This window comes from Synchiropus splendidus, chromosome 14 (assembly GCF_027744825.2).
Source record: "Synchiropus splendidus isolate RoL2022-P1 chromosome 14, RoL_Sspl_1.0, whole genome shotgun sequence".
NCBI classification, from domain to species: Eukaryota; Metazoa; Chordata; class Actinopteri; order Syngnathiformes; family Callionymidae; genus Synchiropus; species Synchiropus splendidus.
In genome coordinates this window covers 14,435,396-14,452,951 of record NC_071347.1, presented here as the reverse complement: position 1 = coordinate 14,452,951, position 17,556 = coordinate 14,435,396, and the positions used below count along the sequence as shown (strand labels likewise).

General features: G+C 41.7%; 2 protein-coding genes across 13 annotated transcripts in view; both read left to right on the top strand.

Moving 5' to 3' along the window:
* Positions 1–9,510, top strand: part of otogl (otogelin-like) — a 29,712-nt gene extending 20,202 nt beyond the window's left edge. For 8 of the 12 annotated variants that reach the window (XM_053884686.1, XM_053884685.1, XM_053884680.1 and 5 more), the window contains 18 exons: positions 26–118; positions 192–381; positions 486–703; positions 1,983–2,124; positions 2,200–2,385; positions 2,460–2,672; positions 3,675–3,779; positions 3,893–4,000; positions 4,115–4,216; positions 4,288–4,392; positions 4,531–4,571; positions 4,678–4,741; positions 4,873–5,051; positions 5,128–5,232; positions 5,305–5,424; positions 7,210–7,255; positions 8,881–8,960; positions 9,034–9,510. In XM_053884686.1, the coding sequence (XP_053740661.1) occupies positions 26–118; positions 192–381; positions 486–703; positions 1,983–2,124; positions 2,200–2,385; positions 2,460–2,672; positions 3,675–3,779; positions 3,893–4,000; positions 4,115–4,216; positions 4,288–4,392; positions 4,531–4,571; positions 4,678–4,741; positions 4,873–5,051; positions 5,128–5,232; positions 5,305–5,424; positions 7,210–7,255; positions 8,881–8,960; positions 9,034–9,234 (2,298 nt within the window). In that variant the 3' untranslated portion in view covers positions 9,235–9,510. Of the gene's footprint in view, positions 1–25; positions 119–191; positions 382–485; positions 704–1,982; positions 2,125–2,199; positions 2,386–2,459; positions 2,673–3,674; positions 3,780–3,892; positions 4,001–4,083; positions 4,217–4,287; positions 4,393–4,530; positions 4,613–4,677; positions 4,742–4,872; positions 5,052–5,127; positions 5,233–5,304; positions 5,425–5,972; positions 6,035–7,209; positions 7,256–8,880; positions 8,961–9,033 lie in introns of those variants that run through there. The other 4 variants (XR_008416501.1, XM_053884683.1, XM_053884688.1 and 1 more) reach the window with 4 other exon arrangements.
* Positions 9,511–12,412: 2,902 nt separating this feature from the next.
* ptprq (protein tyrosine phosphatase receptor type Q) overlaps positions 12,413–17,556 on the top strand; it is a 36,570-nt gene continuing 31,426 nt past the window's right edge. The window contains 8 exon segments of the mRNA XM_053886813.1: positions 12,413–12,665; positions 12,734–12,809; positions 12,917–12,962; positions 13,742–13,871; positions 15,164–15,261; positions 15,592–15,750; positions 15,798–16,068; positions 16,160–16,320. Of these exon segments, the coding sequence (XP_053742788.1) occupies positions 12,413–12,665; positions 12,734–12,809; positions 12,917–12,962; positions 13,742–13,871; positions 15,164–15,261; positions 15,592–15,750; positions 15,798–16,068; positions 16,160–16,320 (1,194 nt within the window).

The window sequence follows — 17,556 nt, the reverse complement described above, 5'->3', positions numbered from 1 at the left end:
CTAAATCAGTGAACTCTTTCATCAGAGCCCTACAGGTGGAACATCTGGTCTATGTTTTAAGAAACTGAACATAACAACCACCTCCTATCGAATTATTATCAACCGCTTGGATCGAAAGGTGAATTTTGTCTCCAACTGCTGCGAGAAAACTCTGGTCTAAAGAAAATGTAATTTTGTTGATTTGCCCTCAGGTGACTGTGAACTACCGACCTGCCAGGCTTCCTTTCTCCCGTCAGGCTCTTTACGTGGAGGACACTGGCAGCATGTACCTGATCCACACACCGGGCGGTGTAAGCATTCAATGGTACCACAGCACAGGTATTATGGTGATGCAGTACATCACCGCCGGTAATGCCTCTGTGCCCACTCGAGGACTGTGTGGTGAGTTGCTGGTTTCAGACCTAATAGACATTTAAAAGTGCTCTTTGATTGTGGGATATTATCATCTATTCGTTCGAGCATGAAGCTGGTTCTCCTCATATTAGGCTGTTGCGATGGAAACCCAGAGGACGACTTGAAGTTACCTAATGGCACAGTCGTCAGGGAGGTTGGAGACATGATGGTCTTCCTTCAGGCTTGGAGGGTCCAGACCACAGACGACGCCGAGCACACACGCAGAGTAGGAGACAATTGTACGACTGGGGACTGTTCCACCTGCCTCTCCATGCTGTGGCAGAGACCCTTTACAGCGTGCCATGGCAAGGTCAGGCTCACTTACGTTTGCAAGTACTGGAGGGATGATACTGCCATTATGGTCAGAAATTGAAACCACCTTAGCCAAGCCATTCATTTACACCTATATTGCCATTTTCTTTTTCCCAACATTATTGCCCTCTATTTATTTTAGCAGTTTCATCACTTTACATTACATTACCTTACATTAACAAACTAGTATTATCATAAACAATCTACATATTCATTAAGTAGAGTGTATGAGCAACATATTAGATTGCAAATAATCATGATAAAGTATGTGTTCCCATTTTATCAATATAACTCATACCTTCTTTAAGTCTTGTGCCAGACTTCGCTCACACGACACACATTAGGCGAGAAAGAAAAGGAGTTATCTCTTGATATAGAGTAGTGACGGGTAGATGAGGTATCATGAAACAGTGGGTTGAAACAGTGTCCTAATTTTCAGATGCCACTTGATGGCTCTCTTGGTTTTGAAAAGATGTGAGGTTTCATCGTTCGATCGGTTCAGACCAACTGGTTGTAAGTCAGATAAGATGCATGTCATTCAAAATTGCCGACGTGAGGGTTATAGGTGCTACTGTCGTGGTAGATCACTGTGTGAGAGTGAGATGCTGGGATACTGTGCTGCCATAACTGACATACGTGATGCCAGCTGGCTGCCATAATTGTCGTACGCGTTGCCGGCCTGCTGCGCTATATTGAATTTAAAAAAAAAGCATCTGCTGGCCGTGGTCGTAAGTACGGGTGGACGTAAGTCGAGCAGGTCGTAAGTGGGATGTTACTTGTAACAGACATGAAACTTCATCTACTCATCACTGATCGAGAGTGACAAATACAGAATCCAGGTGGTAATGCGTAACAATTCACTGAAATACATTTTTGAAGTGAAGACATTTCCCTGTACTAAAAAACAAGTAAACTCACAGATGAATAAAACTGTCAACTTAATGGTGTCCACGACAAGAAGAGAACATCTCGACACATAAATAGTCACAGCGATCCCGAAATCAGTTTCTCAGTCGGAAGTTTTCATGTTTCACTGATGTGACAGAGCCTGTGGCATTTGGACATTTTGACCGTAAAATAAGTCTACAATGAAACAGTCAATGTAGTGGAAAACAAGAGTGTCCATTTGTGGTGAATGACAGTCAATTTACTCAACTGATCTGTGCTGTCTCTTCATGGTGAATCTGTGTCTCCGTAGTAGCAGCTCAGTGAAGTAAAAATTCTCTCAGGTTCTTCAATTTTGACACTAGCAGGATTCAATATACTTATACTTCCAGGTACCACCAGAACAGTTCTGTGACATCATCTGGGCAGGAGACCTGCACTACAAGGACCACCAATGCGACTTCCTTGCGGCGTATGTGGCGGTCTGCTACACGCATCAAGTCTGCATCAGCTGGAGACGACACAACTTTTGCCGTAAGGGCTACACATGTACGCAGATGTCATCGCTTGTTGTCGACACTGTTTACTCATCTCCAAGTGTTCTCACAGCACTGCGCTGCCCCCCTGGTAAAGAGTATCAGCCATGTGTGAGCACATGCACCAGCCGCACCTGTTTGAACAGAGAGTACTATGAGGAGACCACCTGCTCCTTCGTCAGAGAAGAGTGCGTGTGTCGTAGTGGAACCATCTTGCACCGAGCAGATTCTCCCTACTGTGTCACAGAGGACCGCTGTGGTTGGTGACATTGTACATCTAATTACACATCTACTTGTGGTCTTTGTCCACTTAATTGCGACTTCGTTGTCTAGTGTGCACGGACAATGATGGTAACCCACGGGCCCCCGGCGAGGAGTGGAATGGCTCTGTACGAGGCTGCTGCTTGTACAGGTGTATGGAGAATGGGTCTGTGGTAGCTGTGGAGCCTGACTGCAGCGCTGTAGCCATCCCGCTGTGTGAAAGGGAGGGAGAGTATGTACTCGATGTGCTGGAAGAAGGAGCCTGCTGTCCAAAAAAGATCTGTGGTGTGTATGAAGAAAGAGCTCACACTCAGGGAGTTTTGGTCGCATTATATTCATAACAAAAGTCATTTTTATATTTTTAAGCAAGAGATTTTGACTCAAGTTTAGCTAGTGGTGTTATATATTATTCACAGTCTTCTCAAAAAACATAAAACTTCAAGACTCATTCAAAATTTTAAACATCCAATGTGACCTTTAGTAATAGTAGGTGACTGTAGCATAGACTTTTTGGGGCTGTTTGAATCCAATGAAGGAAAATTACTCTTTCTCAACGAACATTGTAGTGGAATAATGTTTGAACTAGAGGTGGGAATTAAAAAACGTAGGTATTTTAATTAGTGAATCCCATTTTTCTTCTATCTTTAAGTTTTTTTTTACTTAACTGTCATCAACTCTATAAAACATCATGGATGTGATGTTTCGTAGAGTCATTATTCACAGTTGTGATTGAGACAGAGAGGACTATCATTATTCCTGCCTCAATCACTAGCAGAGTTATGACATCAATCTTTGATATGGTGCATTGGGCAAATAGTCCCTGTACAAGTTTGTTGCGTAAAAATGTATTCATCTTTAAAGTCTCAGCACTAGTTTTAACACTATAAACTAAGTGCTTAAGATAATGATTTTAAAGGAGACAATCTTAATCCTCAGTCCTCAATTTCTTTATTAAGGTCAGGCACTACAAGAAATACTCCCCATTTTTGTGATTTTTGTGAGAAAATTATAGTTCCAGTCTGACTTTAATCACCAGAAGTCTAGTGGTGATGGGTAACCTAGCAACTCAGCCATGTTAAAACAAATAGAAATTCTAATTTAGTTTTCTTGAGAGTGCATGCAGCATGCCAAATGGTGAACGCAGAGCTCTTTACCATCTTATTTCAATTTCTTTTAGTTATTTACATAGCCTCTCTGTCCTTACAGATATATTCTCCATTTTTATTTTTGCAATTATAGTGGAGCGGATGCTTAATCATTATTCCTCTCTGCCTCAATCACTATCAGAGTGCAACATGACCATCTGTGACAGTGAAGCCCCGCCCTGTGATAACGGCAACAGACTTGTGATTGGATACAGCGCCCTGTCCTGCTGCCCTGAATACAGATGTGGTGAGAAGCTCAGCAATACAGTTTTCCTATATGGTCATATGAATATTTTAATATCCTTTTTTTTCCCAGTCAGAGGATCTTTTTAATTTTACTCTCTGAATCTCTTAATGCAGAGTGTGACCCCTTTGCGTGCCCTCCTATTTCTGCCCCTGTCTGCCGAGAAGATCAATTCTTAGTGGAGGTTCGTGGTGAGAAGTCGTGCTGCTATTCTTACCTCTGTGGTAGGTAACAAAATCAGCCCCGCCATCTGCTATTGGCTGGTTTCCATCAATTAAAACCTATCAACAACTTCATTGTGAATCAGGTGTGTGCGTGTGTGATGTTTGTCCACACAGTGTGTGAATCCTGTATTGAGCCCGTGCCAGCTTGCTCACGTGGGGAAATTATGGCTGTAGATCTGAACACAACTGGCAGCTGCTGTCCCCAGTATCACTGCGGTGAGAGAGAATGTCTGTTTGCTTCCATCTTGAAGGTGATTTTTTTTAAATACATTTTTAATGTGTTGCAGTCTGCGATGTCAACCTTTGCCCCGAATCCCATGTGAGCTGCGCGGCTGGTCTCACACTGGTTCAAACTACTGTCCCTGGAGATTGTTGCCCTCAGCATCACTGTGGTACTCACACATACACATGACTGTCATTCGACTCGAATTTATTGATCAAAGCGTCCTTTAAAAAGTTATTGTACCTGTGGTGCAGCTGCATTAACTATATTCCAGCTCTCTCATTAACTTCTACTCCGTCACTCTCAGAATGCCAATGTGAGGACAGCTCTCTCCCTATCTGTCAGGTGGTAAGTCAGCAGAAAGTCTGTCTCACCTCAGAGTCTAATCGGTAATTTGCCAAGAGGAACCATAATTGAGGAAATTCATTAAAGTCTGAGCTCTGTTTTCTCTCAGGGGGAGGAGATGTTTGAGGTTCCAGACAGCAGCAGCAGCTGCGGTTGTCCTCAGCGGACTTGCCGTACGTGTAATTTAAGTTTAATGAAAACAAACAACAGTGACAATTGGTTGCTATATGACTGCATTTCAGATTTCTCTAATTAACTTGACTGGCAAACAAATAGTTTCTGTGAGGTTGTGTTTGTGTTTCAGAGAAAGCAGATGTTTGTCTCTTCCAAGGAGTGACAGTGCTTGGTCCCGGCCAGTCCTTGGTTCAGTACTTTGAGGGAGAGTTGTGCTACACCGTTCACTGTCTGCAATACAAGGATCCGGACACTGGCTTTTATGCAATGGAAATAACTTCTGTCAATTGTTCTCAGAAGTGTGGACCGGTATGTGTGAAACCCAATGTCAAAATTCTAATCAATTCAATTTGAAAACATGAATCCATAACTGTTTTTCTGCAAGCACCAAGTGTACGAACAGTCCAGCGACCCCCAGGTGTGCTGCGGCTCCTGTCGGAACGTGTCCTGCAGCTTCACCAATGAGAACGGGACCGCAGAGCAATATGCTGTAAGAGGAGACACTAATGAGCATTAAAATGAATTTCTTCCATAATGAAAACAATCTCATTGTGCCTATAAGGTCGGGGGTTCGTGGGTGGAGAACTGCACACGGTATGACTGCATGGAAACGGCGGTGGGAGCTGTGATACTGGCCTCTGGTGTGGTTTGCCCTCCGTTCAATGACACTGAGTGTCTTCAGGTCTGTGACATTCTGTTGATGGGAGCAGTACTGTTGCACACCATCCGATTTGAACATGATAGATCTGCCACTGGGTTTGTTTTTAAGAGACGGGTCGCGTTTAATGAGAAGTTCTTTCCCACAGATTCTGAAAAGGAACCACAATTAATCAGCAATGCCACCCACTTAAACATCTTTACAAGAGAAAGCTGTAAAACTCCCTGACACACTCTTTATCTAATGACACACTCAGGAGATAATAAACACTATCGTGGTGAGGAAAGCAAATTCTGTCTTTGCCATTTACTCAGATATTCAGCAGGGTTTTACGCTACAAAGACAGATCATGAGATGGACTGGCTAGCTTAAGTTTTCACTCGGATATGGAGCAAAGTTTCGCATATCCATCATTGCACCACTCCTAACAACCCTCATTTTATCCTGAACCTTACTCTCTCTGCAGTATCCTCACTGCTTTGCTAATTTCATCTCTCATCAGACTAACTATCCACAGCTGCACTTCTGAGTCAAAGGCCACACTTGCAGCAGTTTTTCTCTTTTCATTTAAGGTCCAGTGCATATCTACAAACTGAAGGCGAAGCTGGAACTTCTTGTTTATCTCCTGCTCAAGGCAATATATTTACAAAGATCTAAATCTAATTTAATGTCACACAAAAATACTGAGCTGGAATTCCCACAATGGTGAAGGGAATGAGTGATCTCTCTTTCAATCCAACCTCTTAACCCAAGAACACAGAACATCACTATTGATAACACCATCAATAACATCTTTTGATATAACACGCCTGTTAAAAAAACAATTTCTAATAATTGCAAAGGTAAAGGAACCTCAGCTGTAGTTGACTCACTTGCTGTGAACAGAGTGGCCAAGCCTGTGACAGAATGTCTGTGGATGGCAATAAATACTGGAGAATGTTACCCTTGAAAAGTGATGCAATCATTTAGCACAGAGACACTCGTGAAAAATTCTATCTCTGTGACTATAACGGTTGAGGCGTCAGCAGGAAGACGACCTTCATGTCACAACACAATGAAAGTCACGTATGTCCTGGAATTCAACTCACTTTGACCTCAAATTTTCCAGGCTTCCTTAATTACATTAGAACTCCATGGATGATAATAATAATTTTAATATTTCAAAGTGCAAGATCCAGTTACATCTTCACCATTGTGACTCGAAGGCCGCACCACTGGAAGTCTCATGAGACGTTTTATGACAATGTAACGTCATGTGAATGACTTTGAATGAGGCAGGTAAAATGTTACAAACAGTATAAGGGGAACATCATATTGGATTGTAAATCTTAAATTTGATGAGCTTTAAACTGCATCTTGGGCCAAGAGACTGATGATTATATTTTGGTGGTGTTCTGGATTACCATCTATATCCAGTAATCTTTTGAAGAATTTCTCTATTTGTGGCGAGATAGATCTTTTGCTGTATGAATTTCAGAAGGCTACTGCCTCCTGATGCAGCAACGAGCCCGTTGCTATCAATGTTAATATAAAATTTCAATACTGAGTGCTAGTGATGGCTACTGGATATGTGAGGTATCATGAAACAGTATTGCAGGCGTGAGACCACTAGATGGCACTAGTTTAAAACATTTTACAACAGACAGTGCCCTCTGGTGGCCTCAGAAAATCAGGACACTGTTTGATGAAACCTCATCTACCCATCACTCCTGAGCGCTGTCTCTTTTTTCTGGTTGAGTTTTTGTGATTTCCAGCAAAGCATGTTCAACACTATCAAATTACTGAGTGTCCCTTTGTCTTGCTCTGCAGAGTGGTGGCGTGATCCAGAGTTATGTGGACGGCTGTTGCAGAACATGTGAGTCTAAAATTTGAACAAATGCTTGCTGTAATGCTTTCACACCTTCAACCAGAGGGGGGCGCCTTGTTGCCTGGCATTCTATGAGCTTATTGCCGAATGGTTGGTGTGGCCTGTTATAGAGGGTGAAGTTAAAGGCTGCTGGTTGACAATATTTACCTGTACTGGATGATTTTCAAAAACAGAGGTTTATGATCGCTACGATGGGTGAGATAATTCCTTGACCAATAGATGTCCCAGCTGCTTGCCTGCTTCAGCAGTGACCACGCAGTTCAGCCTATCCGGGTGCTCCAGGGTGAGCAACTTCACTGAGGATGCACAGGTCTGCTTCTCTGCTTTTTGTAGTACATCCTAAGACTTGGTTCTTAAGATGGCTGCTGAGTGGAATTGAGATTCATGCGCATGTGCAACACACCTTTTTTTTTTGTTTGTGAAGTTCAACTTCTGAATTTACCGTGACCTTGTGTGTGTTCTCCTGGCTCCCATCCCGATGATCATCGCAGGTTCTGGAGTGGGTGTTTTACCGTTTACAGTAAATCCAGTAACTCCCACTGGTAGTACTAACTGTGACACAGGTACCGCCACACTTTTCTCTGGCAATTTTACTTTTCTGCTTGAGTTTGTGTCTTAATTTGTAATCCAATAAATGCAATTGTGATAGCTGCTAAGTCAGCTGATTCATATTATCTGCTGTTGATATTGATGGAGAGTTTTTTTTAACTGTGATCAAGCAAGCATTCAGCTCCTTCTTGGTATGGGTCTATGAGGTATCATGAAACAGTATTGCAGGATTGATGAAACAGTACCCTAATATTCAGAGTCCACTTGACGCTCTTGCTTTAGAAATGATGTGAGGTTTCATTGAAATAGCTGTTCAAATCCAAACATTTTATAGCAGCAGTGCCATCTGGTGGACTCTGAAAATCAGGACACTGTTTCGTGAAACCTCATCGACCAGCTCCTCCTCTGCTATCTGAGAGAATATAATTGTGTCACTCGTATATTTCCTTGATTCATATCAGCACAGCATTCTTTCTGTATTTCATCAGTTATTCATGCGTTGGCACAATCCCTTGGTGGACTGACTGGCCACCATCCCAAGTTTCTAATACCAAAGCCATGCAGTGTTGTGCACGTCTGTTTGAGATCTGCTCGAGTTGCCTCGTGATCCATCTCTGTGTTGTAAGATTTATCCAAGATACAAAGTCAATACCACACCGCAACGTTGTTGCCAATTTTTCATCTGTCAATGAGACCAGGATTTTGGTTTGTTGACTGAGCATAAGTCTGAGAGTCACATGTGAAATCTTCCTCCTGCATCCTGATGAAACCCATGGTTTAAGACGAGTGAATGAATTCAAGTCAACAGTCGATTACAGAAATGAAACATACAATTTGATCAAATGACTGCTGATGAAGTATTCAATTTGGTGACTTAATGAACCTTAAAGTCTTGAATTTACTTGAAATCTTGGTGAATAGCAGGGAAGTACTATTAAATGTGTATAAATAATATTTTTGCTGAATTTATTTGAACCTAGTTTTCCTGTAATTACATTTGAATTAATGATTAAGTTGCCCACTTAATAATCCTGTCGTGGACATTATGATAATGTTTTATTTAGGTAAAGAAGATGGTAAGACGTGCAAGAGAGTGGCCATCCGTACTACAATTCGAAAAGACGACTGCAGGAGCAATGCCCCTGTGAGTGTGACAAAACATCTTTTATGGGGAAGAAAAGAATGCATCACCTTGTGCCTCCCGTTTTACCTTCCAGGTTACAGTCTATTCTTGTGATGGGAAATGTCCTTCAGCCACCATATTCAACTTCAACATCAACAGTCACGCCAGGTTCTGTAAGTGCTGCCGTGAAAGTAGACTGCAAACACGCTCAGTCACACTCTACTGCTCTCGTAACGCCACCGTCGTGGACTACAACTTCCAAGAGCCTTTGGACTGCTCCTGCCAATGGAACTGAACTGTGTTTGTTCAGGATTTATGGTGTGAAGCTTGAATGAATATTTAGCTTTGATTTGGGCTGCAGCAATGTTATTCCACTTTTAGTCGAGCATAAAATCCAATTTCTTTGTCACGATGGGATTCTCAAAATGATTTTTAGGTAGCTAGACAGCACTTTTTAATGATCATCATTCTTTATGAGCTCTTGATTGTATGATTCAAAAGAAAACGAAATAAACCTTTTAATGCTCTTATCTAAAATTATATATTTTTTCTGAAAATCCTGTTTTTAAACCGGTTGTGTCGCTTATTGTTGTCAAAGTACCTGAGGTGAATTAAAGTTTTATTAGTGCGTCGGAGCGTCCCTGTGTGTTTTGTTTTTTCCTGATTCAGCATCCAGAGTGCTGACACGTGTTTGTGTTTCATCTCAGAAAGTTTATTGCAGTGTGGGAGTCCCCTTTTTTTCCAGAATCCCCAAGGTGAGCTCAGCTCCTTGTCACTCCTCCGCTCACCTTAAGTTATCCCACTGCTATCCATCTGAAACATAGTGTTTTGACTTGCTATGAGCAGTTTTGGATCAGTCACTTGTCAATCAAATGTGTGTAAGGTTTGTAATGGCTGCCTGGCATCTCCTGCCATCGCACCGCCATCATAGCACAGGGACTGTTTGTCCGTGGTTGCCATGGTGACCTTATCCAAACAAAGAACAAAATGAGCTAATCTTAAACTCGCTCACCCACCCTTCCCACATTTTCACACTCCCTTCGGTGGACAATAAACTCCTTATCATCTCTCCACTTTAATTTACGTTCTGAAAAGACCCTTAAATTAATTTTGCTAAACTAAAACAAAAGTCTTAGTGTGTGACCTTGGCAAAAGAATTAGCAGGGCTTTTCACGACCAAAGTTTATTTTGAGCCCTCATATGATTGGCTGAAAGGTCCTCAGATTGTACATCCTCTCGGCCCAGTTCGACCAGTGAGTCATTCTAGTTGGGATGGATTGACCTTAGGATGGGTGGAACTGAGTGACTGTGGCTTCTTGCTAGCAAAAATCAGGTGAGACATGCCAATATTAGATTCATATGACTTATTATTGATGTCTAATCTCTTTATTTTTCTGCTTCAGGTGGCGCTCCAGACCTGTGAGCAGTGCTCAAATCCTGTTGAAGTGACAGGTGTGTTTTCCTGTTCTTCATGAATAGACTCACTCATCTACACTAACTTTTGTTTACAGATTAGTTTTTTGTTGCAGTAAAAAAACATTGACATGCAACAGGCTTGTTCCTTTTATATATTTAAACACATGCAGCCCCATATAAAATGGGAGAACATTCATCTATATATATGTTACTGGCGTTTCCTCAGTAACTGTTTGTAGCTCGTCCTTCTCACCCCTTCAAAGGGTTCACAAATGCAATTACTTGCATGTGCTTGATGGCTTCTCCTATATCCGTGCTGTATTTAATGTGATCGTTCTCTTACGCAGGTGTACAAGGTCCCTGTTGACTCATGATGGAATCCAATCTGCAGAATATCCCTTCAATTAGTTGACGGTCTATCTGGTTGCAACATCACACTGAGGTCCAGAGCAACAACTGTATGACATGACACTCATGTCATGTCATACAGTTGTTGCAGAATAGGAAATCTTTTCACTTTTGTAAGTCAAAATGTCCATCATGAAAACTGCTCCTAACTAGCAATAGCTTCTGTCTGCTCTCAGTGTTTGCAAAGTTCCAGTGTCAATGTCTTCTCTTCATCTATCAAGCACAACCAACACTGCCTTTCTTTCATGGAGTGTTAACAAGCTGCAAAGCCTGTCATCAATCCGCCTGTACAACACGCACACTGGATCTCAAACACATCTCTTTGATATAAACTCATCAGAGGAACAATTGCGGTTTAAAGTGAGCGGGCTTCAACCAGCGACATTCTGTGAGGCCCAGAGTGTGATAACCACTTTTCAAAAATCCCTCAGTGTCACCTTGGAGCAGACTGTGAGCACTGGAGGACAGGTACTACACACACTCCTCATGAGACTCTGAAGATGGGTGAGTGAGCTGCTCATAATCTGCCTCCAGGTCACTGCCACGCAGGCTGCTTGGCTGGTGCCCCGGAGCTCCTACTCTGTGAGGAGCACAAGTTTGGCCTGGAGAGATGCCCAAAACTCCTGCAGTAAGCAGACAACTGAAGGTCGCCTGGCTGATGTGAGGAGTTTAGGAGAGCCAAATCTGACTCATCTGCCGCTGGAACACCACAACCTTCTCTTGCTCTGGACTGCAGTAAAGGATCAGCAGGTGTGTTTGTTGTAATTTGTTAACCAGACGTATATATTTCACAAAGGGTCCTATACATCCTCAGAACAATCACTCAGTATGGGATTGAGAGCTCTGAGCCGCCACCTCTGACTGTACGTGCAGGTGGGTTAAATCAACTTAAAAGCTTTGCTGTTGATGGCAATGACAAACAACGACACACTTCTCATACAGTACTGAGCGACAGGAATATTAAATTATAATTATTTCTAAATGCAAATTTATCTTTTCATTGAAATAAAATTATATTGGCACATTTTAGGAGCCATTATTTTTTTAATATCTATTAATGTTTACGTATGTCTTTAATGATTGTGATAAAAATAACCTTGCCTTAAACAAAGAAAAAATGAACAAAGCTTTATTTGTGTTTTCCATTGTAGATGGTATTTTCCATGCATACTGATAAGGACTACTTACCTGTCCAGGGTGACCTGTGCCTTCAGGTCATTGTGATAAACTGCAGAGCTCTGTGACCCTACTGCAGAAAATGAATGAATAATAACAAGCTTTTCATTATCAGCAAAGTACATATTTAGTCATTTAAAAAAGTGAACAGGAAATTGGTCTCTGAAAAATGCAAAACATGCAAACAAAATACTTATTTTTCATTTCTTTTTAATGTGCAGTTGAGAAGAATTATTCAACCCTGCCAAAAGTAACAAGTATATTTTTTTCTGATAATACTTGGTATGACTCAAAAGTTTCTGACAAATAAATAATGAATGGATTGATGAAATCTACTGAAAAAAACATTTGTTTTCAGCAGCTCTTCTCCACCAAATTCTGTCCACTGTTTTATTTCAGTTTGCATCAGTATTTTACCCAAAATATGCTGTTTTCTGGTGCTGAGCCCTCCAAGGGCCCTGGAGGTGTTCGCCATGAGTCAAAACCTGACAGCTTGTTGGACTCCTGACAATCACTCGGATGCGTACTACATCTTCAGCCGCCCAGTGGACTCCACCTTTTCCTTATCTTTTTCGATGAAGCAATCCAGTCCTGGTGCACGCTGGGTAAACAAATCTATGTGTGTTGACTTGGGCATGTTTCATCCCAGTCAGACGTGTGAAATTGGTGTTGTTTCTGTGAGAGGGAATCACAGAAGCCCGAGGTCCAGTGCCATTTTCACCACAGGTAAATGCAACACATGAATGTGCTGCCCTGAATAAACAAAAACGTAACCTCTATTTTGTCTTGACTAGAGCTGCTGCCGGTGGAAATTGCCATCACGCTCTCAGTGGACACAACGTCTGCGGAGCTATACGTGCAGTCTCCAAGGTTTGGTGTGATTGATAGGTCATAGGTGTGTGTATGTCCAGAACATGTCATCCCTTCTGTGTGTGTGCATGTGACTGTTATCCGGTTGTCAATGTTACCAACCTCAGTCCCGGATCCACCCACCAGCTCATCTGGTACAGCACAAGTCGCCAAGTGACAGGGCCACCTCACTACACCAGAACTTTTAAGACAACTGAGTCCGTTCTGCTCGCAAACTCAGTTTTAACATAGTCACTGAAACTCTCATGTCAGCAAAATATCTGCCTGAAACAGCATAAATGAAAGACTGTAATTAACAAAGACGTTCCATAACAAGCCTCCTGCGACGCGACTTCCATGCACATCACACTTCCACGTCGTCTTCTCTGCCACTTAATTAACTTGTCGTTAAAAACTCTGTTATTTATTAACTTCATTAGCTGCCGTCAGTTGGAGATAAACATCTGGATTTCATCTGTAATGACACTTAACTGTGTGGAACAACGAGAGAAATGATATGTAAATTTGTTGGTAATGATCCAATTAACATGTCAGATCTAGAGACCTATATCTACTGTATTATTAGACACACATTAGAGACTAGTTATGTTTAGACAAATATGAATTTTAGAGTGAGGCAGGGAGATGTGACCGATATATCTATACAGCTACTTTGGGATCCAGCTTTAGGACAGCCTCACCACTATGATGTCATCTGTTTGGACTGTGATGACTCACCTGTGGTAATTATTCAAGCTAAGATTTACTTTTATTTGACAAATACGAAGCTTAAGAAAAACAGTCCACCACGGTTACTTGTTATTAGAAGCATCGTTTTTATGCATGAGAACGTTTCCACTGCTGGAATCCACCTTACATGAATTACAGTTTCAACCAAAGATTATTAGTCAGCTGTTTTGCATAAAGTACATAATTTAATTTCTGCCCCGCAGGTGAAGAAACTGTTCAGTCACAGCGCTGTGTTTTTGAGTTTAACTCCAGGCAAAAGCTTTCATTTTGCATTAAGGACAGAGAAAGAATCCTTCTCCGACAATTCCTCAGTCACCATCAACATCACTTCAGGTACACACACCCACACACTAACTGCTGCAGCTACCCTCCTAATTACTATGCTCTTTGTGTTCCTATGTAATGTGTGATGCGGCTCCCAGCCCAGTGAAAGTGTCGCTTGTCTATTAAACATATTTGTATTCAGTGTCATCAGAGGTCTTGTCGGTGGGTTCATCCTGTCAGTAAGAGATGAAGCTCACAATCAAGACTTAATCGCATTTGATGCAGAGTGCAGGTCAGTTCCAATTGCTTTATCAGAGAGGAGCACAAACATGTTGTTGATAATAATTGATGTGGTGTGGCAGATGACACACTTTTGAAGACCTCATTCCAGGATTCAAATACAAAATTGGAGTTATTGGGGACAAAGAGAGTTCACCTGCTGTTATTGGTCTGAATACAAGTGAGTTTTTAGGCCGGTCCTTTTGATAGAATGAAAGTTTTTAAACAAAATCTTAAATGCATTTTTCATGAGCTTGAAACAATGTCATTTCTTCTGTAAAGTTTGTGTTATTACCTCCACTGTGGTGGCTATGTGGTGGTTCTCCTTGCAGAAGAACTCAAAAGCAGGTGACTTTATTTCCGGTAAATTTTCAGGTGGGGCATGGAACTGATGGTTAAAATATTGGTGGTACATTCAACCTTTATGTGATGCTTATTCATTTGAATATTTGAGGAAACCAAATGGGATGTAGAGGATTTCGAAAAGCTGCTTGTGTCAGTAAACGTGGTGAGTGACGGATGGTTTAATCCTTTCCGAGTAGTTGTCTGCTGTTTCAGTGTGTAACATGGATCCACAAATCAGAACTATTGTTGGTAGTGAGCCGCGAGGGAGCACCAACCTCTTACTTCTTCTCTCTCACTCTGTGTTGTGCGGGCAAGTTCTGGGACGCTCCTGCCACCTACTGTCCCACTGTGTTCATTTGAATTTGGCTATTAATTAAATTGGTTAAATAATTTATTTTGTAAATGGACAGATTTTAAACAGCAGAGCTCATTGAATAATTTTCTCAACAGCGGTGCAATTTCCCAGTTGCTGCCACACATAGACATACACTGTTTTTCACACTGAGAAACAAGTGAGTTGATAATCTGTTGATATATGAGGGTTATTGTTATTGTCAATTGTAATGTGAACTACATGGAGAATGCTGAATGTTATAAGATGCTATTTCAGACAACAAAACAAAGTTATCTTTTAATTTTCTTTTATTAACTCCTTACCACCGCAACTCACTGCCCTAACCCTGACACCATAACCTCCTAACCCCTAACAGCCTAACCCTCATGTCTGTGTCTCACAGTCCCTGATGGTGAACAAGGAGTGTTGTTACCTGAGCAGGTAGCGACATCTGCATTTGTCACTTGGGGTCCAGCACAGGGAAAGGTGGATGGGTACAAGGTGCGATAACTCAGCAATAACGTTTAACTCCCACAGTGTCAGCAGTATACCACTGTTATGAAAATGATGGCTGTATTTTTTATCATGAGGCTTCCCGGAATCTTACTCGAGGTTTTGGATTCACCTGTAGGTAACCTAGCAACCACTGTCTGTTAACTGCAGATTCTGTTTCCACCCTTTTAAAAATGTATGATGTCTTTAAAGCCGAACCATGGGGGGATGACCATGCAGAATACATGCCAGCACTGTTCCCACTAAAATAGCAGCAATTCTCTGGATTTTGAAGAGAAATGTCTGGTCCTTTTCACTAAATATATTCCTCTTCCTCAGCTTAACTGGGGCCGTCTCCCAATGGACAGAGAATCTTGGGCAGAAGTGACTGTTTCTGGCACAAGTTACGGCATTAGGGACTCGAGTCCAGGGTCCGAGGACTGTGTCAGCATTCAGAGTGTGAGGGGCTTAGATGCTGGCGATATTTGAAGAGAGGAAATTCCTGATCTATTAACTCTACCCTCAATGCCGCTGAGATCCCAAACTGTTTTTCAGGCCCTGCAGGAATGTGTTCCCTTCAATTGGCCCGTATAAACTCTTCTTCTGTCTCTGTGGGCTGGAAATTCGCCTCTGGTGAATTTGACTTCCACCGAGTCACTGTGGCGAACACTTCAGTCACAAACATGCTCACCATACTGAAGGAGGAGATGGTTGCCGTGGTTACGGGGCTGCTGGATGGCTGCAGCTACAACATAAGTGCTGTGAGAGTGAGAGGGGTTACAGCAGGAAGCGCCGCTTTCCTGAGCGTGACCACAGGTGGACCGTATTAACTCATTATAATCATCTCCCGCGGTCAAAGTAAATGAGCTCTCTGACTCTGTTTCTCCGTTTTTCTGTCCATTCCAAGTGCCTGCCAGTGGAGGAGATTTGCATGTCATCGAGGTGTCAGAGCGTGCATCCTCACTGCTCTGGGAGCAGCCACTAGGGTGTGCGGATCATTTCAGAGTGACTTTGCTACCGGAGCGGGGAAAAGTCACGGTGCACCCGGCGCACGGTGGATAGATCCAGGTAATATTAAATGCTGCTCTGCCTCAAAAAAGTTTTGGATTGAAGCATTCCATCATCACAAGGAAATCCAGTCCGCTCATAATGAAATCATTTTTGGAGCAGCATGATTTGTTTCACTCAGTTCAAGGTGAAATGATACATCTTCAGGAGGTTACCTTAGACTTCTGGATAAGTCTGTGATGAGCCGAACACTGATGGCTATATTGGTTTTGTTTACCAGAACGGATTTATCTTTCTCATGTGGCGGGGAAGCACCAGTGCTCGGTTACCTGGATGACCAGGAACATCCTGTCAGGTTAAAATTCTCAAGGAAAGTCATAATAGCTATAAGTTTATCTAACTGAGCTGCACACTCATTCACATTCAACAACAATGTTGTATTTCTCACATTATTATACTGACAAGTCAAAGTATACTAGGCTTGAGTTGTGCTGGAACACGAGTTGAATGACTGAAAATACACATACAGTAATTGACCTTATGGTTATTCAAGAAAACATTATTAGCTTAATAACTAATTTTTTTACAAGTAGAGATATAAATAATTGTATTTCTGTTCACACATTCGGTCTCATCAGAAGTCAGCATCTGTTTCATGTTTTTCTGATATATTTTGTAGAAAAAAAACTATCTACACTTTATGTAGTAATTATATTTTTCTCTCTAAATTTGCACAGAAATAAATCCAGTGATAGATGAACATGCTTAGGAAGATTAATAACAGCGATCCAGTATCGCCATAACACTTGAAGACTTGCCTGTCTGCAAGTGTACGGAAGTTTCTTTTACTCAGTAAAAGAGTACAGACAGGACTAAGTGGTAGTTCTCTGAAGATGTATTTTATATCAGGTGTGTAACAGGTGGGGAAAAATACACTGACTGCCTTTCACTAAGAGAAGCACTGGCTCTACTCCAAGTCATTAGATAGATGACAAAGATGCCAGTTAGTTAAGCTCCAACTAGATAAATCACATGGTCAGACTGTGTAGTAACCATTAATTAACTTTCTCATTTACAGTTATGGTGTTTTTAAGAGTGAACTTCCTGTGACCATTTAAGAGTAAAATGAATAAGACACTAGTCTGCTGATCATTACAGGCTAATATATTGCTATTACCCATATGAATAAGTAGTTTTATTAGGAGTATACGTTCCCTAATCTGAGGTGTAACTGCATCACCTGTGTGGGATCACCAAAACAGTTGAAGGACCCAAAGCCTAAAGGTTTCCAGGGTT